This window comes from Poecilia formosa, unplaced genomic scaffold, assembly GCF_000485575.1.
Source record: "Poecilia formosa unplaced genomic scaffold, Poecilia_formosa-5.1.2 Scaffold108, whole genome shotgun sequence".
In the NCBI taxonomy this organism is placed as follows: Eukaryota; Metazoa; Chordata; class Actinopteri; order Cyprinodontiformes; family Poeciliidae; genus Poecilia; species Poecilia formosa.
In genome coordinates, this window is record NW_006800047.1 from 251,135 (window position 1) to 275,309 (window position 24,175).

Consider the following 24,175-nt stretch of genomic DNA (forward strand, 5'->3'; position numbering starts at 1 on the left):
AGATGGGAGCCACAGACTTCATAAGACCCCCCCTAACCCCCCACACACCGACCCCAACTCCCCCTCGTAAGCTGGATGCTCAGTGTGGGAACCACAGTCTCGATAATCTTCAAACCACAATAAAACGACCAATTCCCACGTTACGCACAGCATTTGAAAGCAGCATAAGCTCCTGTTCTGTGTGTGTGTGTGAGCTCGTGTGGTGGTGTGTGCGCTCGCGCCGGTTTTTGCGAGGCAGCGAGTTGCGTGCGAAGAGCTCGACATGTCATTCAGAGGAATCCGCCACCTGAAACGCGAGGAAGTCAAGGCGACTCAATTGGGTATAAAGAATCAGTCAACATCTGCCTCCGAGCAGAGCGACGCTGATGAAAACATCAGCGCGGAGCTCGTGCAGGGACCCCGGCCGCGTTGTGTTTTGTCTTCCCGCTGGATCTATCGCTTCCCGGAGCCGGTGCACCTCCGCCAGGCGCATCTCTTTGGAACATTTTAAAGTGGATGTGATTCTGGAGCCAACTCGATTCTGGATTTAATCCACGGAGATTCTGGGTTAGTGTGTTATTCTCAGATTTTTTTTTATTAGTTTTGTTTTGTTTTGTTTTGTTTTAAGTTTCGTGATCATTTTTTTAAATGCTGTTTTTGAATTTGCACCGCCCTTTTAACAACATCATCAATAAGTTATGATTAACACAAGATAATTTAAGCATTTACGTTTGACAACTTCTCCAGCTCATCTTAACTTAATATGGGGGGGACGGAAGGGATGCACTCATTTTCTACACATTTGATCTGGAGGGGGGGGTCAAAGCTTGACCTTTGGAAACGTAGTAATGGTCAACAACATGCTGCTTTTGAAGCTGTCATCCTGCACGTGCCCTGGAAGTGTCTTCCTCCAGCCGCTTCGTAAAGCAGCTCTAACTTGCCGTGTCTTATCCGCAGCGCACCTGTTACCTCCAAGGAGCGCAAGATCATGATCCCACCTGGAGACTGCATGTACGCGGGCAGAAAGAGGAGGAAGCCCGTCCAGAAACAGTTAAGGAGCCATGCTTGATCTTGTGCATGTATTAGATAAGTGCTCGCGAGTGCGCGTATATTATTATTATTATAATTATTTATATATTTTTCAGGCTTACTCTTGAGAACAACAAAAAAGAAACTTTAAGCACAATTGCTTTTGGAGTTTTTGTTGCATATTTATGAATTAAGTCTTCACCGTAGAGTAGATTTTACAAGTATTTTAGTCTAAGTTCATGGTTTTAAGATAATGAGGCTGAACAGTTGATAAATTAGGTTTTTGCTTCTTTATTTTTATTTTAGTGACTTCTCGTCACTTTATGTGATGCAGACTTCTCGTATTTGATCCTAAGGGATGTAATGAATAGTGATAACTGTTATATAAGTTAATAAAGAGGGAAGTGGTAATTTTTTTCCCCTCCCTCCTACTCCCCCCCAAAAATGGCCTGTGGCATTTATAAAGTTTTCATGGTCGGCCCTGCCTTTTGCTGCTGATCTGAGAGGAAATCTTTGCCACATCAAAACCACTTCTCTGCATGGACATTTTCAGCTCCTAAAATGAAACGAGCACAATGGTATTCTGCTGTTTTTGTGGTTGCCTTTGTTTTTTGTTTTCATTTTGGTAAAGTGAAAAATAAAACAACAGCAAAAATCTTAATTTGCACCTCCATGCTCCAGTCAAACCAACGGCAATTGTTCAAGATAATACCGGGAAAAATCACAAAGTCTTCCCACACTAACTTTACTGTCGGAAAACACTTGGAAGAACGGGTTTTATCGTGCAAGATTCCTGTTTCTTAGTCATTTTCCCCCCACCCCAAGCCTATTGTCAAAAGAGACAAATAAATGTGGTTTTATGGTGTATTTAAGGCAGAGAGGAAAGACTTCCTTGTGCGCAGTGTGGTTTTATCAAGTCTTGACTCTGCGGTGCTTGCCCTGCAAGAGTCATTAAAAATAAACCTGTTTTTATGCTAAGAGAGTTATGAGGTTATGAAGACTGGGTTTGCATTTAACGCAGATTATTTCCTAAAAGTAACTTTGCTGAAAAAAAGTTTTGCTGAAAAATTGACAAAGTTAGTAGTCATTTCTGCTTCAGGGTCCAAGCTGATAGACTTGCTGTCAGGTGTATTTTTTTTTCCTGTGATGTTAAAAACCTGACATAAGGTATACATTTAAATAGATAAAAAACTGTTTTAAGTAAAGTTCACCAAATGCGTCATTTTTGTCGGCTTGTTTTCTCAAGTCTAAGTTTAGCTTCAGAAGTTCACCGAAGGAAATGCTTCTGTCTTTTACACCCGCCTGATCCCAAACTTTCACGTCTCGACGTTTATTCCCGTCCGCCTTGTCGTCGACAGGAAGCCGTCCTCTGCCAACGAGAAAAGCAACCCGTCCAAGCGGCACAGGGACAGGCTCAACGCCGAGCTGGACCGCCTGGCCAGCCTGTTGCCGTTCCCTCCGGACGTCATCTCCAAACTGGACAAGTTGTCCGTGCTGCGCCTCGCCGTCTCCTACCTGCGCGTCAAAAGCTTCTTCCAAGGTAAAGAGTGCCTCAAAAGTTTGTGTTGTGGTGCTCAGAACTTTTGGTTCCCCCATTCCCCCTTACTGTGCGAGCACAGAAGACGGTGTGGAGTGTTTCGGCTGATGAAAATAGTTAATTTGAAGTTGTTTGTTTTAATGGAGAATATTCTGTCAGGGCATCTTTTTCCCATCTCTCTTAGCGCCCTTCTTCTGGAATGCTTGTGAGAGACTCCACAGCATAAACATTTTACCAAGCTGCTAAGGATGAGTCATGAGTTCAAGACGGTTCATAAATATGAGAGAAAAAATCTGTTTTTCTGGCTTAAATCACAGCTGCGCCTTTGTTTACTTCTGTTACATGTAAATGGAAAGGGGGCTGATTTGGAGTCTTGTTTTCTGATCCACGCGCCGTCTTGCTCCTCCTCCTGCTCCTCATGTTGCTCCGCCATGAACTTCAAATATTCATGTGTCCCTGAAGACCGTATTCAGTTGCCTCTGGCCTTGAATGTTGCTTTATTAATGGAAACGCTGCAGGCGCAGATGATGAAAATTAGATTCTTTTTTTTTCTTTCAAGTGAAATAACAGCAGCGTGTGACATTCGCCTCTTAATATTCCCAGAGAGAAACTTTCACGATTTGTATGAGATTCTCACAACATGATAACCTTGAGTAAAAACAGCACAGCATCAGGGTATTAACGCAGAGATTTAAAACTATAAACAGCAACATAGTAGTGATGTAATAGCTTTTCTCTACAAAAAGAACTCATCAGGTGTCATTGTTGAAACTGTTTCCTTAGCAAGAGTGAATCAGCATACGGTCAAGTAGTTCTCACAACTTGACTGCATTTTACAAGGCAAGAAAAATTCCCAAAACAACAAATCTGATATTCTCTGCAAGTATAAAGAAAATATAGTTGAAATAAACTTTTAGATTCCGTTTTTAGTTACTCTGACTCCAGAGTTTCCGTGCGTGTGTATTTTCAGTTCATTGAGGTAAATGTACTCAGAGGCAAGATTCAGCACTCTGTTTTCAACTTCTCTTCAATGGATTCTCTTGTTTGTTCTCGTGTTTTCTGGAGTTTTCCTCTGTGTTTCAGCTTGCTAAGTTAATTAATCACCTGAAAAGTGTCTCGCCTACCTCCTAGGTCCTCCACCAACTCCACACACATGGGATCAGTAGTTTTACTTGTAGCCAGTTGACCAGTACAGTGATTGATGGTTGAGGGTGAGCTCTGAAAACTCTGATCTCAGCGAAGCTTTCTGACGCTTCAAAACTGTAGGAATGGTGTGACTGAAAAAATTTGAGTGATTTTGAAGCCGTAGCTTTCAGAAACCTCGGTGAAACTCCACTGTGTCTACATGTGGTGACACGGAGTAAGGAGGATAAAAAGGCGAATGGGGAGGAAAAGTCAAGGTCCCGCAAAGTTCAACGCTTATTGTGTCTGCCTCGATGGGGTGAAACAAAGTTCCCATCATTGTTTCTGAGAAGTCTGTTTGGGGATTTGTAAGCTTCATCTGTACTAAAAGTTTTGCCCCCTTGCCCCGGTGATCTCCAGAGTACGCTTAATCTCCACCATCCGGTGCCTTGGTTTGGCATGACACCCAACAACTGGCATCCTGTTGGCTCCTTCCTTCTCACACACATGCTTACTCCCTCTCTCTGTCTCTGTCTCTCTCTTTGGCATGTACCTGAATACTCATTTAGCTTAGCCGGCACGCAAAGTTGAAGAACAGGTGCTAATCTGAGTAACCAAGTGGCCATGAGTTCATGGAGAGGTAAAGATATCTTTCGCTTCCGAGGCATGGGGCGATGCTGAGAATTATCCCAGCCGAGGGAATCCAGGAAAACTCTCGTAAAGCGATGGAAGTGAGTCGCATCGTCAGCTGGCGTCTTCGCCAGCTCGGAGTTGCGCTCTGTTTTCCAAACATCCGAGACGCCGCCGTGGGAAACGCCGCAAGCGTTTGGAACATGCATCTGGCCCGCGGCCTGTATTTGTTTACTCCTCCTCTGCTGTTATTAGTGGCAGTAGTGACTGGCTTATCTGACCTTTGTTGCTTCACAAATGAGATTAATTAGAGAGGAACATGAGAGATTTGGTTGTGTTTACATCTGGAGTCTCTCTGCGCTGCCTCCATCTGATGAACCGCCTTGACCCACATTATCAACACCTCCCTACGCCTCTTGTCCCACCCTCACCCTCCTCCACCCTCATCATCCCCATCCGAAGTGCGAACGCGGAGCGAGGCTGGAGCATTGCTACATAAATCTAAGATGAGCAGCAAAGTACATGTCCACATCCTTCCTGTGGTTTCAAACAACAGTCAGAATTGTCTATGAGTCACTGACAGAAAATAAGACATGAAACCATGAAACCTGCAGCTTTAAGTTTCATTTGTCTTTATGAGCCGTTTTAACTGAGGAAGAATCTTTTTTTTTTTTTTGAGGGTGCAGTTATCTATGTTGTCCAGCAGGGGCTGTGTGAAGTTGCTTGCTGATGATTATGCAGATGTTAGATTTTGAGAACAGACTGGACTGTTAGATACACATTTATTGACTGAATCAGAAAATGACCTTTTTTATTTTTTTCATTCAGAGAGACAGAGATAGAGGTCATGAAGCAGGTGCTTTTTGGAGGATTTGTACAAGTGCTCACCTGTGTACTTTGTACAAATATACCTTCAGGCTGTATCTACCTGCATGTGTGTAAATAAAAACCAGCAACTGACAGTTTTTACTATTTCACTTTGATCTCAAGGAAGGCAGCCAATCAGCATTTGATGTACTTAAAAACAAAATACAATCAGATGAAATTATTCCGTGGTTTATTAAATAGTCATAAGGCAGAAAACTGTGTTAAAATACTACTATACCATATAGTATACAATATGCAAGAAAAGGTTTAGTATGACTGTTAGAATGTAAGACAGTGAATGAAATAAAAAGTTAAATATAAACTCTCCAGAGATCATAGATTTTAGGAGTGAAAATGTTCTGTATTTCCTCAAAGATTGAGTTAAATCTACTTTTTTCCAGTCAGGTGTGAATTTGCTTGCACGTCAACAGGTGAGCTGTAATTTCCTCTCTGCCGTGTTAGGTCGCTGCCCTCTTTGTAACTGCTGAGCCGGTTAAATATTTAGCATTAATTTAACACTCTTTGATCGTCTCTCCTGCGGGTTTCACAGTTGGCAGACAAAACTGTTCAAACAATCACATGCTAGTTTTTTTTTTTTTGTGAAATCGAAAGAAATAACGATTGTTCATCCACTGTAATTAAAGTCAAACAGATACTGTAGTCATGGGTTAACTACTAAAAAAAGGGTTCAGTGATATTATGGGTTGTACGTGTAATAAATGCATGATTATGTGGATGGATTTGGAGCGGGAATATTGATAACTTTGCACTTCCTTAAATATGTAAAACAAAAGATCTGAACTTGTGCTTCTTGTTGTTGGTATTTTTTTTTGCACATATTCAAAAAAATAAACAAAGAAACAAACTGTTGCCTTGCAGCAAGAAACCACAACACAGGCACACTAGGTTCTGGTTTGAATTTTTCTAAAAGGAGTTCCCTTGTTCTTCCTGTGACTTGACAGGTATGATACATTTCCTTTCATCTGACATTAAAGCCAACAGGCCAGGTGTCGACACTGCACACTGATAAAAGAGAAAAAGAGGCTTTTTTAAACCGGAGAACCCAAAGACCTCACGGTTAAAAGTCTATTTATTCTCCTACGCTCACAGTCTTATACAGTAAATGAGCCTAATGAAATGCGCTCTTCAGGCTATCAGATCAGCTGATCTAATTCTTGCTAACACCCACCTATTTGCTGTTGGCACGCTATGCGTCTAAAGCAATGTCCAACAATATTGCATTGCTTTCTGTGGCCTTTGTGTGCCTGTGTTGTGGTTTCAACTAGGAGTGCAGCACGTGTTTAATTTGCCTGCTGCGGCCAACGGTTTCCCCTCTCTTTGGACACAAATGGAGAGTTTATATTACTTTAGAAAGCTTAAGGCTCTGCAAATGTACTGATTAGCAAGGCACTATGCCACAGTAAGTTAGTGACTGGCAGTACAAAAGCTTTGTGTTGTGTAGGAGATGGTTTTACATTTGTATATTTGCTAACCCCGCCCTTCCAAAAAAAAAAAAAAAAAACCCCAAAACAATTAAACCCTTGAAATTTGTTGCTTTTTTTAAGCTTCTTTTCTTTTCAGTAAGATTGGTGTTTGCATATAGTGGGAGGTTTTTAATTGTCAGTTGCCCAATAGGGAAATGGTGTAACCAACATCTTGTTTCAGTGGTGTCGCTTCAAACCCTAATTCATTAAATTGACTCTCAACATCACATGAAAACCCACCACAGCATTTCTGATAAATTGAAACAGTACACCTAGTACTATATTTGTTTTGATGTATTAAAAAAAATCCCAAAACAAGAATATTAAACTGGAAATCAAAAGTTTGTTAGCATCTGTTTAATAGTTTTTCTTTGCGTTTCTGCATGGTCACGTCTTTTGTCAGGCATAAATCAAGCCATAGTTAATGTTTACCCTTATGTTTTTACACAGCAGTTGATTTATGCAACATTTCCTTGCTTGCTTTTTTCAATCTATAAATCTAGCTTGTGTGAAGGGCATGAAAAATGTCTGTCAGATGCACAGAGAAACTCTTAGAACAGATTCGTGTGCTTCTGAAATGACTTTGGTTTCTTAAAACCATTGGAAATGTTGAGCAAAGATCCTTTTACTTTATCAGTTTTAAGGATAATAGCTGGAGTCATCATACTTTTCTCAGAATAAAAGTATTTAAATAATCTTTTTGCACATTTTTTTTTATTACAAACCATTAACTATTCCACTACTTCAGGCGAATCATTTGAAATATTAGCAATAATTCAAACATACATGTAGTTAATACAATCCAGAAACATATTCTGTTTGTTTTTAGGTTTTACTATGCATGCAGCTTTGTAAATGCTAACACATTAAACTGCTATTTTATTTTTTGAATGTTACATTAAGTTTCAAGGGCTAAAAGACACTTGCATAAATAAAATTTTAACTGTTGTCATTCATATTTATATGTTCATCATCAAGACTGTAGTACATATTTGAAAATGTCCTCACATGGCATAACGTCAATTAAAATACACTTAAAACCTCCAAGTCTAGATCAAACAAAACCAAATAAACCCAGTAACGATACAGTTTCACACCTGTTAGCTCAAGCTTGATGACTTTCAAGCCGTTTTTCATCTAGTTATCTTGTTTGCCCTCCATTAAAAATGACACAATTAAGTAATAAAAACATAAAATGGTTCAAAGATTTCCAGAAACTTCTCCCTGAATAACGTCTATAAGGTACTCAACTGGCTAGCAAGTACAGCTTTAGCATTAAGCTAGCTAAGGCTCTATTCACAGTTAAATTAAAACTATACCCCTGATAAACATACCTGCCCAACTGTTTTCTGTTGCAAAAAAGATACAATTAAGGCATAAAAATTATGAAATAGTTAAAAAGCTTTTAAATCTATTTTAAAACCTTCTCCCTGAATGCCGTCTTTCAGGACCTCAACTTGCTAGCAAGTTCAGCATTAGCGCTAAGCTAGCTAAGGCTTTATTCAAAGTTAAATTATGAACATATAACCCGCATAAACACACCAGCCTTACTGATCTCTGCTGAAAATGGTGAACTGGAATTGCGGCTGACTAAACAAACACCATTAGATTTTCATTAAAATGTTTAAGTTTACAAAATAAAGTGGCTACTGGTCAAACTTAACCCTTATCTGACACTAGATTTTTAAAAACTAAATCTAGCTTGAATCTAGCTTGATTTAAAGTGTGAGTAATTTTATGGCTTATATCTCTCCTCTCCAAAAATGTATTTTTATAGTTCATAATAAACACCCAAAAGCTCCAGAAACTGTGAACTGCACCAGCCAGTGTTTCCTCTGAGACGGATCTCATAAGCCAGCTGTGTATAAAGGCCTTTGATGTAAACGTATCCACATTGAGCTGGACGCTCCATTGAACCTCCTTTCTTAGCCTTCATGCCATGTTAGGTAGTGACAAGGTAGGAAAACATAAACCTAGACAGAAAAGAATACAAAAACAAAAAACCAACAAAAGAACAGCAGCGCTTTGGTGTAGATATGTGTTGCTAATCAAGCGTATGCAGTGCAGTTTCAAAATGAGTTTCCTTGGGCTGTTATCTGCTTGCTGAGCTATAATAAAAGAGGAAGAGAAACACCACAGAGCCCACAGACTCACGCCAGGCAAGTGACGTCAGCAAGTAGACAGGAGACAGTTTTGTAACCCATCCACCCGACAGAGGAAGGAGGGAAATAAGACACAACAATCAGTTTGAATCTTTATTGTATCACCAGGTAATTAAAAAACAATTTCACAGAGGTAAGCCACCACGTTGCCATTACTTTAGGTTTATTCTTCCCATATCAGGTCTGTATCAAATTTGGTCGTAACCAGTGCAGGCCGTTTGATTTCCTAAAGCGGGAAGTGCAGCAGCGTGACAGCCGCTTCTGAATGGAGTCTTTTTGCTCAAGGGTGGAACTGTGGATCAGGTCAAATCATAGACAGACTTTTGTGTTTGCTAAACTCCCAGTGACCCTACACTTTTTCCTTCCTTAACACACAGACAAGATGGTCAGGCGGAATCCGAGATGTATCGGCACGATAGCGAATGAAGTGCAAAGGTTCAGTCGCGGAAAGGTCACGGTGTGGTCAATTTATTGTTTCTGAAACAAAGTTAATTCACTCCTGACATCTAAAGCGGGGCTCTCGTTCTCTAATGCGACAATTTAGTTACATTGGAAGATCTTCAACTTAGATACACTGATTGGATTATATAAATATTCTTAAAGCGCATAAGCAAAGAAATCTGAAAAGTGTGGCATTGATTTGTACAAAGTTCCCTTTACTCAGATATCTTGTGTTGTCATAAAATTCCCCCCCAAAAAAGACACTGAAATTTGTGGCTGCAATATGACAAAAAAGTGAATTTAAGTGTACCTTAAATTCTTTTTGTTTAAAAATTGTATACCTTTATTTTATCTGTACTTTTGTCAGACTGAACTTTTAAACCTTGCGAAGGTTTAAAGGTGATTGGTAGATACTAGAGAACCTTTGGCTTTTCCATTTGCACCTACTGCTTGATCCAATTACGGCGTTAGAGGGTCAAGGAGATAAGCATCACTTGGAATCAGTGAAACATGATTGGATAGCACGCATCAACTTGACACACACTTCAATGGACCAGCACAGACTCAGACTCCCTCCAAAAAACACTAAAATGTCACTCCAAGCCAGAAGCCCAATTACGTGATGATGTTGGTGTGAAACCCCCTACAGCTTTCCTCATGCGACATGGGTAGGTCAGACCGACCTGCTCTCTGCTCTCTTGTCTCCTTTTCAGTCGTTTCTTAAACACATTTGTTTGTTGCACTGGCATCTGTTGAGGAAAATCACCTTCCACCATGAACAGTGCGTGATCAGGCCTCGGTGCCACTGCTACAGCTTCCCTCTTCCTCTTTCTTCCGCATGCGATGTTTGTACGTTCGTGCAACAAGTTGTGAAGATGTACTGCAGCTGAAAGCACAGACGGTGCTTAGGTTAATCTACACCTACTGCAGGCTGAATCACTTTCTTAACGTCCCTTTCCTTGATTTAGGTGCACTAGAGCCGCAGTTTGTTTTAAATGTCGTGTTTGTTGACAAGAATTAGTCAAGCGCTTCTCAAGAGAGTGGCAAGAGAGTAAAACATTACTTTTGCTTTGAAACAAGCTGAATTTAAACCAGTACACCTTTGCTTTGCCCATCTATTGGCCTATTTTTGCTTACTGTACTTTGACTAGGCTGGTTTTCCTCTTGCTCAGGTTACATTTTCAAATTTTAGTAAGTTCTAGCAATTCAAAAATTCAAAAACAAGACACAGATATGTTTGGTTCTTCATTTTAATGTGCGACTCTGCCCACCCTCTTCAATACACTCCGTCTGAAATGGTAAAACACAATTGTTACTATCTAGTACTAAAGAATAGCAATGCTAATCCCTTGTGTGTGCTAAGAAGCATGACAGTTAAATCAAGGAATGACCCTGGATTTGTTGGGGCCTCTCAGTCGCCGTAGACATTGAATTCACTTCAACAGAGTGGGACTTTTTAAAGGAAAGGGGGCCAGCAGAGCCCCTCAAGATCACAGAGGCCATAAGTGAATTACTCCCATCAGTACTGCAGAGGGGGCTCCATTAGACTCCTCACTGTAACAGCCAGAGGCAGCCACGCAGCACTGGGTGATGTGTTTGTGTGCAAACAGTCGGGTATAGTGTGTGTTTCGGGTGTAAGTGAGTATGAATAGACAGCCAGGGACTCCTGCAGAGGGAGCAGAAGCCTTTGTTGGTCCAACACCATTGTTGGAAGCTGTCGTGTGCAATTAGTGTCACGGCTGCCGCTTAGCGAGGCGCTCCGCCTCAGCAAGGGGAGCGCAGAGGGATAAGGAGGGAAGCAACAAGCACTCCAAAGCCCCTGGAGATTAACTTGATAATTATATTATGGTGACACTTTAACAGTGCAGCAATGCTGCAAAACATGCTGACATTTCCCAGCTGTTTTAAAACGGCGTGTTCAATTTACACGATTACAAATCTTACATGCTGCTCTGAAGAAAACTGTTTGGCTGAGGGAGAAAACCAGTTTGTCTTGTGCTGTTTAAATACAAGCTGCTGCACATTTCAGAGATTATTTCACATCATTCCAGGTTAGGAATTTACATCAATTCCCCTTTACAACAAATACACACCTTGTTGGTCTTTACTCTAACGTTTAACATAGCTTAGAGATTTAGCCTTCCCAAGTGTGATAAAAACAAAGTTATCATCAGTAGTTATGAAATTAGTTTTTTCACCTCTGGTAGAAAGATGTTATGTCACTATTAACTTCTAAAAAAATAAGGAAGTCCTCAGAGTGGTGGAAGGCTAACAGGTACCCAGACAGTTTTAGCTAGCCGCTGTTTTAGCTAAATTGATCAATTTCAAGAACTCAAGCAGAAAATGCTTATATGCTTGGGATAATGTGCTGTATTTCACATCAATGCTTCCACAATAGACCGTTGTTACATCTATTGCTGTTCTTTTAGTTAAGCCGTTAGTTTAATATCCAATATGGCTGCGTAAACTCTTTGTTAGCACTTTTTGATGGTTTGGGTCTCAATAAATAGGACACACAGTGGTATATAATGTCAATTTGTGAACATGGTTGTTTTGTATTTGTACAAATTAAATTGAGGGAAATTGTTACTGGCTTACATTGCTAACAGTGGCTAGCAAACTGCACAGTGCCGTGATTCCCACATGAGACTAACCAAACACACAGAAAACTACAGAGTGGACTTTGTATTTTAGTTACTGGTTTGTCATTCATATGATGGTATCAAAATTTAACTTTTTCAAAATTGTCCAGGTTTAAAAATGATCACACAGGATGTTGTTTGGTTCAGACAACAGAGACAACTGAACAACTGTGGTGTTAAATAAAGTCGAAAGAGGTAATGTTTGATATCTCCCAATACCTTATACACTAAAAATAGCTTTTTAATTTTGCTTAAGTAGCCAAAATGCGCTAAAACAAGCAGTTAGCCTTCCAATATGAAGGGGGATTCCTTCTGTTTTCTTCAAACTAACTGCAATGTAACATCTTTCTATTAAAGTTATGGAAGTGTTACTGAGAAAAACTTCTTGAAATCTCACTTTTAAAAAATCCAAAGTGTCTCTTTAAGCTTCAGAACTGCTATTTTTATTTTAGGAACTTCAAAGTCAAACAATTTCCCGTAAGTTTCCTAAACGTTGGCTGTTTTCAGAAGAAAAGCCCTACTGTGCTTTGTTTCACTTCTAGCATTGACTGAATATTATATCATAATATAATATCCCGGATAAACATGGACGCCAGCACATCATCCTCATGGGTCTCAGTAGTGCAGTCTGCCTATGGCCAAAGCTGGTGGAGGGATACACAATGTGCTTTGCCTGATGAATGAACCGTGACACTGCCGCTCTGTCAGGAGGCAGTAGAGAAAACGTCGAAGAGGCAAAGTTGTAGTCAACGTAAGAGAACAAATTGTAGCTTGCTGACCATAATTATTGATTGCTCTACAAACGGCAGACAGAGCAAAAGAGAGGAGGCACGTGCCTTTGATAAGCTGCCTCACTGATAAAGATCGCGTTGGTTTTTCGAAGCAAGAGACTGACGAGACAGCCTCACCACATTTAACACATGTATCCTCTGCCATCCGCCCGTGTCTGCATGCTGGTTTCATCTGGCTGTTTGCTGTATCCGTCACCCCCCATTTATCTTAATCAAAGCATGCATCAGTGTGCACAAACTGTCGGAGCCCTCCCCCTCCCCCCACGTTGATCGATATGTTTCCATGCGCTTGAAAAGATTGCGGACCAAAGCGGCATCTGACCCGATACAGCTCGATACGCTAACTACCGTCAACCAGACGAGGTCCCGTTTCAGCTGCATTTTGATTAAAAAACAAAAAACAGCAGGGCATAAACCCGGCTGAGTGAAAATAGTTCCTCAGAGCATGTCACATGAAGTTAAGAGTTAGCCGAGGAAGCTTTGGGGTAGGTGGAGGGGGTATATTGTTTTATTTAAGCTCAGAGATGCACGATCTAATCTGAATGAATGCTGACGCGGCATCGTAGGCAGATACTGTTGTGAGAAAGGGGCAGAGTAATTAAAGAGGACAAGAGAATGTGTTTGAAAGGTTTCTGTGCTTCTCGCTGGCTGGCAGGGCCTTCGCTACTGTCTCCCACATCAGTCTGAACTTTCAATGAACTCTCGCTCTCAGCTGAATTATGATTGAATGAGTGAGCTGGACGAGAAAAATAATGATAATTTCTTTACGATGCGAGAGAGACGAGCAGATGGACGACTCTTCTCTATCGAGAACAAACGCGCACGTGCGCCTCGGTTTCTTGTTGTCGGGGGAAGGAGAATGAAGACGTAACGAGACTGAACCTCGGCCGACGGCACCTCTGATTCACCGGCACTCAGGTGCATTGTTACAGGGGCAAACATCTCACCAAGACACACAGGTGTACATTAAGATATGTGTGTGTGTGTGTTTCTTCTGAGTGTAGAGGGAGGGAGTGAGAGGAAGAGACAGCCAGTGAGGCAGTTGCGTGACTTGTGCTTGTTTTAGCTCTGCAGCCTCCAGGCAGAAGCTGTTAGCCAGCAGAAAGGAAGGTGTAATGTAAATGTTCCACGGTAAACAGAGCGCCAAACCGGATTTCATCCAAGCGTTGCATCGTTTTCTGTGTGCTGACATATAAAAATAATAATTTATCCTCCCAAGTGGGAACTCTTTACATAATATCTGTTGGGAAAAGTTGGAAACCACCGCAACTATGCAGGTAAAAATTCCCTGGAAGATATTTCAAATTATTAGTCTTTTTTTTTTAAATGAGAAGTCATCTGTAAGTAACTACTTCACTTACAAGTTCAGCAACCAAAAAACCCCCACAGGGGGAATTAGTTGTAAAAGCTCTGCAAAGGTTTCTGAGTGGTTTGAACCGCAGTTCAAGTGGAAAAGAAAGATGAGCAGGAAAAAGGTCGAAGACATGATGGGAGAAATTTTTAATTTTTTTTTAGCTATCTATTCTCCAAATTAGCAACTAAGAATTATTATTTAGCTCAAATGAATAAAATCTTTTGGTGCTGCTTTCCTGTGCTGAATGTGTCGGAAGGAGCAGGAGCTTCTTAAAGAGACAGAGCTCAATTTCACGGTGTTAAATTGTCAAATTTCTTTTGAGTTGTGTTTGATATTTGAGCATTTTTCTTACCACTGAAGATGCACACTTGATTAAAATGTAATAAAATATAACTCTATACTTGGAAAATAGACAACACCACCCCTTTAAATGATTGCTTTAATATAAAGCATCATAGATACCATCAATAGAGCTGTAATATTTGATGTGTTATATTGTGTCATCTGTTATACAAGTAATTGTTTTTCAGATTTAAATACATTTATTTCTTAATGTATTTTTTGGATTGAAATGTCAGTGTTGTCATGTAGGGACAGCTTACTGTCAGAACATCCACTGAACATGCAGGATGTGAGCCGTTCTAGTTGAGAGGCGATGACTGACTTTCTGTAGTGTCTTCAAAGTTACACTTCACTTACTTTTATTGCAGGCATCCGAGCTGACACCTTTAATCCCCTCAAATCTCACATCTTCGCTCTGAAGCCAAAACAAACCCCCACCTTCTGCTTTTTTCCCCCCTCTCGCCGTTCATCATACAGCCGTTTCACTACAACTGCTGTCTGCCGCCAGCAGCTCAGCTGTCACTCTTTTTCAACTCCTACAACAGAGACTCTCACTTTAAATGACGCGTCTGACAGTTTATCAACTCTCTGCCGCGCTCAACACTTGAATTGCGGTTACATTAATGGACTCTAAACGCTCCTCGTGACCTTTTTTTTTTTTACGTAGCTGCCTCAGGTGGCGGCGCCTTGGACCTTTTTTCTCGGAGGCTAACTCAGCGCTGATCTAATTCTTTAAGAACGGGGTCGCGACCTCTGACAGATGGTGAATAACGGCGAGCGGAGAGATCGGGTCAGATCATCATATCAGGTGCTTGAGCTCAACATGGTTGTTGAGCCTGAATAAGTGAAATGGGGGTGTGGAAGGGGGAGCCAGGGAGGCGTATAAATCTGGTGATGGAAGCAAAACGTGTTTAGAAGCGTGGAAAAGAGCGGGAAAGAGATGTTGAAGAGAGGTGTCGCTCTGTTTTCGTCCCCGAGGACCTTGTTCAAATTGGCATGTTGCACAGATGAACTGAATTTAAACAGCTGCGGGCTTCACCCATGGCGACACTTAAACACACACACATATATATATATATACATATATATATATATATATATATAGGCACGCCCACACTGAGGCCCTCCCCAGCTGGAAGTTTTGCGTGCGAAGGGGTGAAATTCTCAGCGCTAATGTGCCAGGATTTGTTTTCATCATCAAATTGCAAATGTTTTAAATATGCATCACATGTTCTTCCGCGCACGCGGGTTTATCCAGCCGGAGCACTGACAGCCTAATCCCTGTTTTCATACAGAGTCGTTTGTCAGATGTAGAACTGGTAGTACCCATGTTTGTTTCCAAACAACACTCTTAAAGTCATATTACATTTTTTTTCCCCCTTTTTTTTCATACACACATAAAAGATGACTCCTAATTTGTAGTCGTGGTTGTTGCTCTAATGTTCAGCAATTAGTCTGAGTGCAGGAAGATTAGTTGGGAAATTTGAAATAAATCTCTTCATCTAATATTGATCGATCATAATCGTATCACACAATGACAATTTTTTTTTTCTCTCTCTCTCTGAAGCAGATTCTTAGCTGCTCTTATAAGCAGATACTCACGCCTCGGGCTTTTGCAACGAACAAGTAGTGGTGTCAAAACAATGTAACAGTCAGTTAATGACGGAGGAGAACAAAAGGACCGCAGCCTCATCCTTCCACACTCGCTTCGCGCGTCGAGTTCTGCTCAGGATGTCGCCGGCGTCATTCGGCAAATTAAGCATGTCGACGCCGTCGCGCCAAGGTGTTATCCCGTTTCGTGCCGTCAAACATCCACTTGGCCCAGCAGAAGTTTTGACAAGGTGAGGTGTTGATGTGGCAGCCCTTCAGTGTCTGGGGTAAATATAGCAGCCGAATCAAAGCGAGATCACATCCACACTACATATGGAACCGGTGACACCCGAGCGTCAATAATCTGATAAAAAAAAAAAATAATAATAATAATAATTTTTTTTTCCCTCTCTCTCAGTTTCAAGTATCTGTCTAAACTTCTGCTGAGAAGCGGCTTGTAAATGTATTAACACTCCTTGAGTTTCTTCACATTTAGTCGCAACACAACCACAAACCACACGTATTTTATTTCATAAACCAACAGAAAGTAATGCTTAAGTATGCGGTGGAAGTATGTGACTGTGAAAACCTGGTATTGTTAAAAAATAATAATAATATGTAAAGTGAGCCTCGCCCCATTTACCCTGACGCCCCCAAAATAAAACGCATTGCAACCACCTGCTTTTAGGATTCATCTAATACTGAAAGCAGCGTAGGAGGAGTGCAACAGCATGATTTAGATCAAAATATACTCATGGGTGAGAATGGCCTAGTCAAAGTCCAGACCTAAATCCAACTAAGAATGTTTGGCCTTGAGGTAATTTGCAACAAAGAACATTTTTCAGCAAAACTAACCTGTTTACACATGTACATACTGTTCATTATTTCGTACAAACTTTGGAAACGTTTTGATTTTGCTTTGCCAGGTATTTTAATTATTAAAAGATCAATTTGCAGCATATATAATTGACTTGTAATCTTTCTAGATGAATTTTATGGACCGAATTGACATGTTTTTTTTGTAAGGTGCATTTGTTGTGAATTGGCGCTGAATTGAAGTGATTTTCTATAACCTACTAATAGTCTGATAAAATGTGATTATGTTTCTCCAATAAATAACAGATACTACCAGGGAATAACCAACCTTTTACATCTCATGAGGATCAGCTGACCAAAGCAGGGATCAGAACCAATGGGAATAGGACGTAAAAGAAAAGTTTTATAACGTACCTTGAAATTAAATTATATGGAAGATTTGAACATATTTACGATTGGCTATCCTCATTTATAATACCTATATACCTTATATATTCTATTCCGTCCCTTCAAATTGTCTTTATTTACCTTTAAAAACCAACATTTTTAAAGGCAAATCCTCCATCAAACAGCCTATAAACCACGTTCTTTTGATGCCCAGTATTTTTAACAATATTTTTGCTCAATAGAATAAAAGCACTCTGACCAAGAGAGGTTTAATTCAATTTCTATCTCTCGGAGAGAGACTGACCAACCAAAGTAAAAACAGGAATCTGAACCAAGCATCCCATGTGTAACATAGAGGGAAAACAACAGATCAGAGGAGACTCCCTCCTTGTGACTCAGAAGCAGAAAGGCTTGAGGGGGGGAGAGAGGTGGCATAATAACATCTTTGTGGCCTTTGAAGTCACATCAGGGCCATTTCCCACATACAGTAAAGTATAGATTGTCTACTAGCCCATCGCCATTCAAAGGCCACATTCATGGAGGCACTACCCGCCCTCGCAGAGGGCAATTGGATCCACAAGATACCCATCCTCTTGTCACGCAATGTTGCGTAAACCGGGGGGAAAATTACCTCAACGTGTCCCTAAACGAGTTAAGGGGCGAAGGCGCTGCGGCCGCTCACATGTCTCAGGCATGACGACGCGGTGGTGCTTTTAGAAATCCTCGTGGGCCGCAGATACTGATTGCCGTTCTATCTTGAGCCGATGTCGATGGTGGATTCCTTTGGAATGCCTTATCATCTTTACAACACATCTATAGCACACTCGTTTACATTTTTAATGAGTTATTATTCATCTTTAAAAGTGCAGTATTTATTTTTTTACATATTTGTCACTATGTCGTAACTGTGTAAGACAAATAAACTGAGCTAATACTGCGTCTGCAGAAATGCACCAAACAAAATCAACCAATCAGAGCCAGGAGGAGGGGCTTAGCCCTGTCAAGGAGGAGGGGCTTAGCGCTGTCAATCATCCTCATGTACTCACTTCTAAATGTGCTAATGGTGGAGAAACAATTTACAGTTGCAGGAAAACCAATATCTGTCGTCATCGGTGGCTATGCTAACTAGTCTGAGCATTAACGACAGGCTATGCTAGCTGCAGCGTAGCAGCGGTTGCTTCCAGATAGCATTAGGAGAATTTCTTTCAATCTTTTTCACTCATTATCTATCTTATACCATTCTGTCACAAAATAGTGATGGTTTCAATAAATAAGTTAAAAAAATATTTTAATAAAAGTTACATACTGCAGCTTCAATGGAAAACAACTTGATGTGGCTCACAATTGCTACACTTGTCTATGTGCAACTTTTGCAAAAATTCCTAATCTTAGGAAATCCAACAAACACAAAAATTGTAAACTCATGTATCTAATTGATGAAGTCATGATTTGAGAAGCAGAAGTTTAAAAGATGGAGGAAAGACTAATATTTACCACAAGTTATGGCTGCCCTCTCTTTGGTTTTGTTTTGCTATCCCCGAGCTCGTTAATCTCCCTCAATCCCTCAATCCCATTTCTCTTGGAGAAGCCGCCACACCTTAAGAGTCAATTGTCGGGCAACCTCAGCCTGACCGCGTCTGTTGCTGCTCCAGCTTGCTTCCCACTCTCCACTTTTGACTTGCTCTGTTTACTTTATTTCTATTTTAGCCACTGACGCCGGAGCTTTCCTTTTCCTTTTTTTTTTTTCCTCGCTTTGCTCAGCTCTCGACTAGTTTTGAGAAATGCCTTTGATTGGAAGATACGCAGCACAAGGAAGACTCTGAATTGAGGTCAACATGTCGCGGCAGCCTTAACACCATGAATAATTTGAACAGAGTGCCGTGCTTTAAAAAGGTCAATGGGGGTTGTGAGCTAAACAGAAGTTGTCTGAAATAAAAGGAGGGAGAAAGGAAGGACAAAAAAACAAAACAAACAAAAAAAAAACAGGCTTGCATAATTCATTGGACCATCACAACACCAATTCCCCATCCAACTACTGTTGGATCAACATTGTTATAAAAATGTCAGATGGGCCAATTCATGTAGAAAAGGCTTGGGCTTGACCTAATTGGAAGAGCCATGTGATTGCTGATGGCACTGAGGCTGTTGAGGTAGATGGTTAATTATGCTGCTGATTTTCCAGAAGCTAGGAGTTGTCTGAAGAAAGACTGCACGCATTTTTATCTGCTAATCAACGGAGATGCAACTATGTATCCCGCTCACGAGATGAGACAATACACGATTAGAACAAAATCAGACAAAGTTACAATAATACTTTTAGCAACTAAGAATCACAATTTTAGCAGATACAGAATCTAGAAATAGAGATATTGTAGAATTTGTTTCCTAATTCAAAGTGCTGAAATGCTAAGTTTTTTTGTGTTTTCATGAACAGAATAGTTAATAAAAAAGATTTCATGAATCTCAAATTGTGCTTTAGTGAATCTCGGTTCAGCATCCGTTTCCATTTTGAGCAATGAAAGTATTTCAGATCCTTTACTTTAGCATTAACAATAAGCAGAGATGCGCATAAATCCTTCATCTCAAGGCCAACTCAAGTCTGAAAAATATTTTCATCCTTCTAATCTGCTTACACCACTACATTCACATGGATTAGAAATGCATTCAACAATTTCCCTTCAATTGTGCAAAAAAACAAAAAAAACAAAAAAAAACAAAAACTGATGAGCTGATTTAAATTACTTAAAAAAATGATAAAATGTGTTATTTACCTCAGTCCTCCATCGTGCCCTTTTGACTTAGGACAAATTTGCAATAATGTTTGTGGAAAAATAATATAAAGAAATAAACACGTTAATATTGAATGACTGAATGCGTCAAAGTGCCAGTTTTGTTTTTTGTTAAATGTTTGTAAACCATTTTGAGGGTGGTGAGTTAGCTAGAAAGTTGAATTTTTAAATGAACAGAAAAGGAAGTGATTTTTATTTTGACAAGCTAAAAGTGTTTTTGTAACGAATGATGCTTCTAGTATAACGGAAAAAAGTTATTTTGCCACGAAACAACCCACATTTAGCTGGAGAGGGGTCAATATTATGATGTCACAGTTAGCAAAGCTACATTGTTTAAATCCATAAACAGATTATAATTATTGAATCCTCGAGAAAACGTATGTAAACATGGTTTCAGACTCACGTTTGATGGCAACAGGAAGCTCCGCAGCACACCCCGACATTAGCATCATTAGCGTCATTAGCAGGTTACAGCTAGTCACAGTATTTTTATAGTTTCTGTCTCTGTGCTGGCAGACAAACTACTCAAAAGGTAATGTAAGCTTCTTCAACGCATTTGCAACCGAATGTTGCTAGCTAGACCAGAAGGCAGCCTTCTGTAGTCAACTCTGTCAGCACAACTGGTCAACTCAAGAACTACTTCCTGTCTTACTTAAAAATGAGACCCACGTAAACACATTCAAGGTGTAAATCTCAAAGAAGTCCTCTTCATATCTGAGAGCAAACAGACAGTTGTTTGTAAAGCTTAAATGAGAAATATTGAGGAGCAACTATGTTGGGTAATTTCGTTCAAAATCTTATTACACCCCTGCTAATCATTGAAAAGACAAAAAGAAAAAAACATACAAGTTGTAATTCACAACTTATTATTGCAGGTTACAGCAGAGGCTCTAAAGTTTAATTTTAGGTTTTCACAGACACGTCATTGTCTTTTCTTCTTTTTTGTTTCACTATTTCATAAAATGTAGTCTTGTAAAAAATTAATTAGCAGTCAGCCTGCAGAGATGAGTACAAGCAGCAAAGCAGAAGATCACTCAGATTACAGCCTGTCCAAACAGCTAATAGATTTTCTTGAAACGCCTCCCATGTTTGTAGTCAGCAGCTGGATGGATAGCAGAGACAAAACACCTGCCAAAAGCCTTCAGGCCTAAGCCTTCAGTTTTGGCAAGCTCCTCTCCTCCCTGCTACTTCAAGCCGCTCCTCTTCTCATGCAACCCGTCTCCTGGCCAAACTCCCTGTCGATTTCCAGGCCATATTCAGAGCGTTCCACTCGCTCGCTGCTGGTGTCGTGACAAAAAAAAACAAAAAACAAAAAAAACACAAACATCACAATTTGATGAGCTGGAACAACTTATTCTATCTGGTGAGGACTTATTGTCCACTATGTTTTGGGTAAATAACAATAAAGTCTGCTTTGATTACAGAGGGTGTGAGCGGGTAGCAACATTCGAATCTCGTATGTTTTTTATTGTTCACTTTTTTGCTAGTTTATAGCCGTGACTAGTTTGGAACACCCGTCCCTCAGGGGACCTTTAATAGTCGATTTAAAGTAAAACGAAGATTAACATGAAATACAATAAACATAAGCGACATGCTCAAACCAGACCAAACCAATCCTAGCTTTTAGACAACTGGAAGGCTTAGAGCTTTTGGTTTATTTAATGTCGTTTGGATTTGCTCAATGAAAAAAATGGTGGCAGTGGGAGGAGCGACATAATCGTGTGGGGATTTTTTTTTCTTCATCTTATTTAAATTTGATCATTAATAAAAGTAAGGGATGTTTCAAGTGTGTTTTTTAGAAGAAGTCATAGGGAAGATGCTCATAGAGTTTTCCAAAAAAAAAGGCTTTTGTGTCATTTAAGGCATCATTGAATAAATATATTTAAATATTTTTCAAATTAGAGATAATATAAAAATTAAAGAGGGTGTGAGTGGGTAACAACCGCTCACACCCTCTGTGAGGGGTTGTTACCATTGGTTAAAATTTACAATTTTAACCAATGGTTTACATTATAAATTTAAACAATTGGTTTAAATTTATAATTGATAATTGAAGGTTTAAACCAATTTAAATTTTAAACCATTGGGTGTTGGGCATCCCTATGTTGTGATAGCTTTGTGTTAAAATAGTTTTATGCCATCATAATATCGGCATTAATTTCATACAAAGAAATTCAAATTATTTTATTATAGAAAAGCAACAGTCATTTAAGATAGAAAAGCAACAGTCATTCTTACAGCTTCAAAAATATCTCTAATAATATCATCCATAACAAATATTTCTAGTCAATTTGATGCACAGTCAAAAAAAAAAAAAGAATAAACAGCCACTAGATTTATTGGTGATTTTCAAGAGCTTATTGGCCGGGATATGAAATCTTCTAGCCATTTTTGGTTTTTATAGTGTTTTTTTTATTTTCCACAACTGAAGTTATATCCAGTCAAATTTTCAGCTAGCTAGCAGTGTGCATCAACAGATGGGGAAGATGCTCCACTTCTTTCCATGCGGCCTTCCTCATCTTGATGCCGTACTTTAATAAATTCTAAGCTGGTTACAAACTGTAACCGGATATGGGATCTTTTAGCTATCAGCACAACATTTTTAGTGGGTATTTTTAATCAAACATAAGGACATTTTTGCTCATGTTTTCGCAAAGCTACAGGCTAACACTTGCTAGCTTGTCAACCAGCTAACTTAGATATAGAATAAAATAGGGGTTAAAGAAGTATGTAGCTTCCGTTGTAGTTCAGAAACATGTAAAAGTCTAATTTAAGATGCTAAATGAATGCAAAACACAATGAATGTCAGCTTTAATATTTGACTAATTTGAACAAAAAAGTGCAAGAATTAGCTTAGCTTAAAACTGGTTCCATAAAAGAAAAGTCTAGTTTTCTTTTACGAAACATTTAGTTTTTTTAAGATGATTTTTAAATAAGTTTAAAATTATTTTCCAGATTAAAAATTTGTTTTTTTAAAACAAATTATTATTCAAGTGTAAAAATACTTAGTCAACGATTTCTACCATTTTTTTTTTTTTTTTTTCAACAAAACATGACACCAAAATTTTTATGTTTCTGGGAAAAACAATACAAGACATATAAAACGCCAGCATTTAAATAAAATTAAATTTCTCTCTACCACGACTGTATCTGGTGTTCCTTTATGCCAGAGTAGCTGCATACTTGTGCAAAGGTTTCGCTTTCCGTCAGCGGTAATATGAATAATCCCTTTGTTTGTATGGCCCCTTAAGTTCATTCATAATCAGCGACTTCTACTTTCTTCCTGCCCACCATTTGCTCATTTCCTCCTCATCTGGCCCCACTGTCAAACCCAGTTACTGTAGTTTCCCCCTCGGGGGCCTCAGGTGATGAAAGGGTGGGAGCAGCAACTGGACACTTCCTGATCAAGGCAGGAGGACACATGGCTTTGCCTTCTCAGTCTTCATCACCACCCCAGAAACACACAAGCACAAAAAAGAATGCTGCAACAACAACATTTTGTTTTTATTTGTACACATTAGGGGGGGGGGAAACAATTTCTTGTATTTTAAAGATTAAATTGTAAAATTCTGATCCAGTCAAAGAATTTAAATATAAATGCTCCTCGCATCTAGACACAGGTTACCCATGTGTCAGCGCTCCGAGCTCCAGGAGCCAAAAATAGACCCTCTGACCCTTAAAGAGCAGAGGCTGCAACATGCTGTGCAGGCTGGGAGAAAGACGCTCGCTGTCTCTTTAAGACTGGCTGTTCTGTAGTGCGGCGTAGTATTGCTGTGGCAAAGTGTGTGTGTGTGTGTGTGTGTGTGTGTGTGTGTGTGTGTGTGTGTGTGTATGTGTAAAGCTGACTGAGCAGGCAAAGGGTTGCGTGACTACTGCAGACGAAGCTGTGACCTCAGAAAAGTGGTTATGAAAACGATCTGTTGAAGCGAGCGGAGGAAGAGAGCGAGGAAAGGAAGGAAGGAGGGAGCGAATGAAAAAGACAGGGAGAGAAAAAAAAGAAAAGAAAAGAAAAAGAAGGAGCGTTTCATTTGCTTCCTATCATTTTTTAAAAAAATTTTTTTTTAATAAAATGCTTGCACGCCGACTAAAACCGTCCTGTCATGCGCGGCATGTGTGTGTGTGTGTGTGTGTGTGTGTGTGTGGTCTGCTCCTTTGCTCTGTCTGGCGACAGCATTAGGGACTGGTTCGCACCGCGGGGCAAAACAAACAGCAC

General features: G+C 39.9%; 1 protein-coding gene and 1 long non-coding RNA gene across 2 annotated transcripts in view; one reads left to right on the forward strand and one right to left on the reverse strand.

The window, feature by feature from the left end:
* Window positions 1-191: 191 nt before the first annotated feature.
* The window catches only part of ahrra (aryl-hydrocarbon receptor repressor a), a 79,125-nt gene continuing 55,141 nt past the window's right edge, over window positions 192-24,175 (forward strand). Inside the window, exons 1-3 of the mRNA XM_007559843.2 lie at window positions 192-546; window positions 937-1,029; window positions 2,367-2,548. Of these exons, the coding sequence (XP_007559905.1) occupies window positions 968-1,029; window positions 2,367-2,548 (244 nt within the window). The 5' untranslated portion in view covers window positions 192-546; window positions 937-967. The remainder of the gene's footprint in view (window positions 547-936; window positions 1,030-2,366; window positions 2,549-24,175) is intronic.
* Window positions 8,894-21,697, reverse strand: LOC103143352 (uncharacterized). Its single transcript, XR_476782.2, has 2 exons — window positions 20,366-21,697; window positions 8,894-10,137 (listed from the first exon to the last, which is right to left on the reverse strand). It is a non-coding gene; the product is annotated as an uncharacterized LOC103143352 (long non-coding RNA).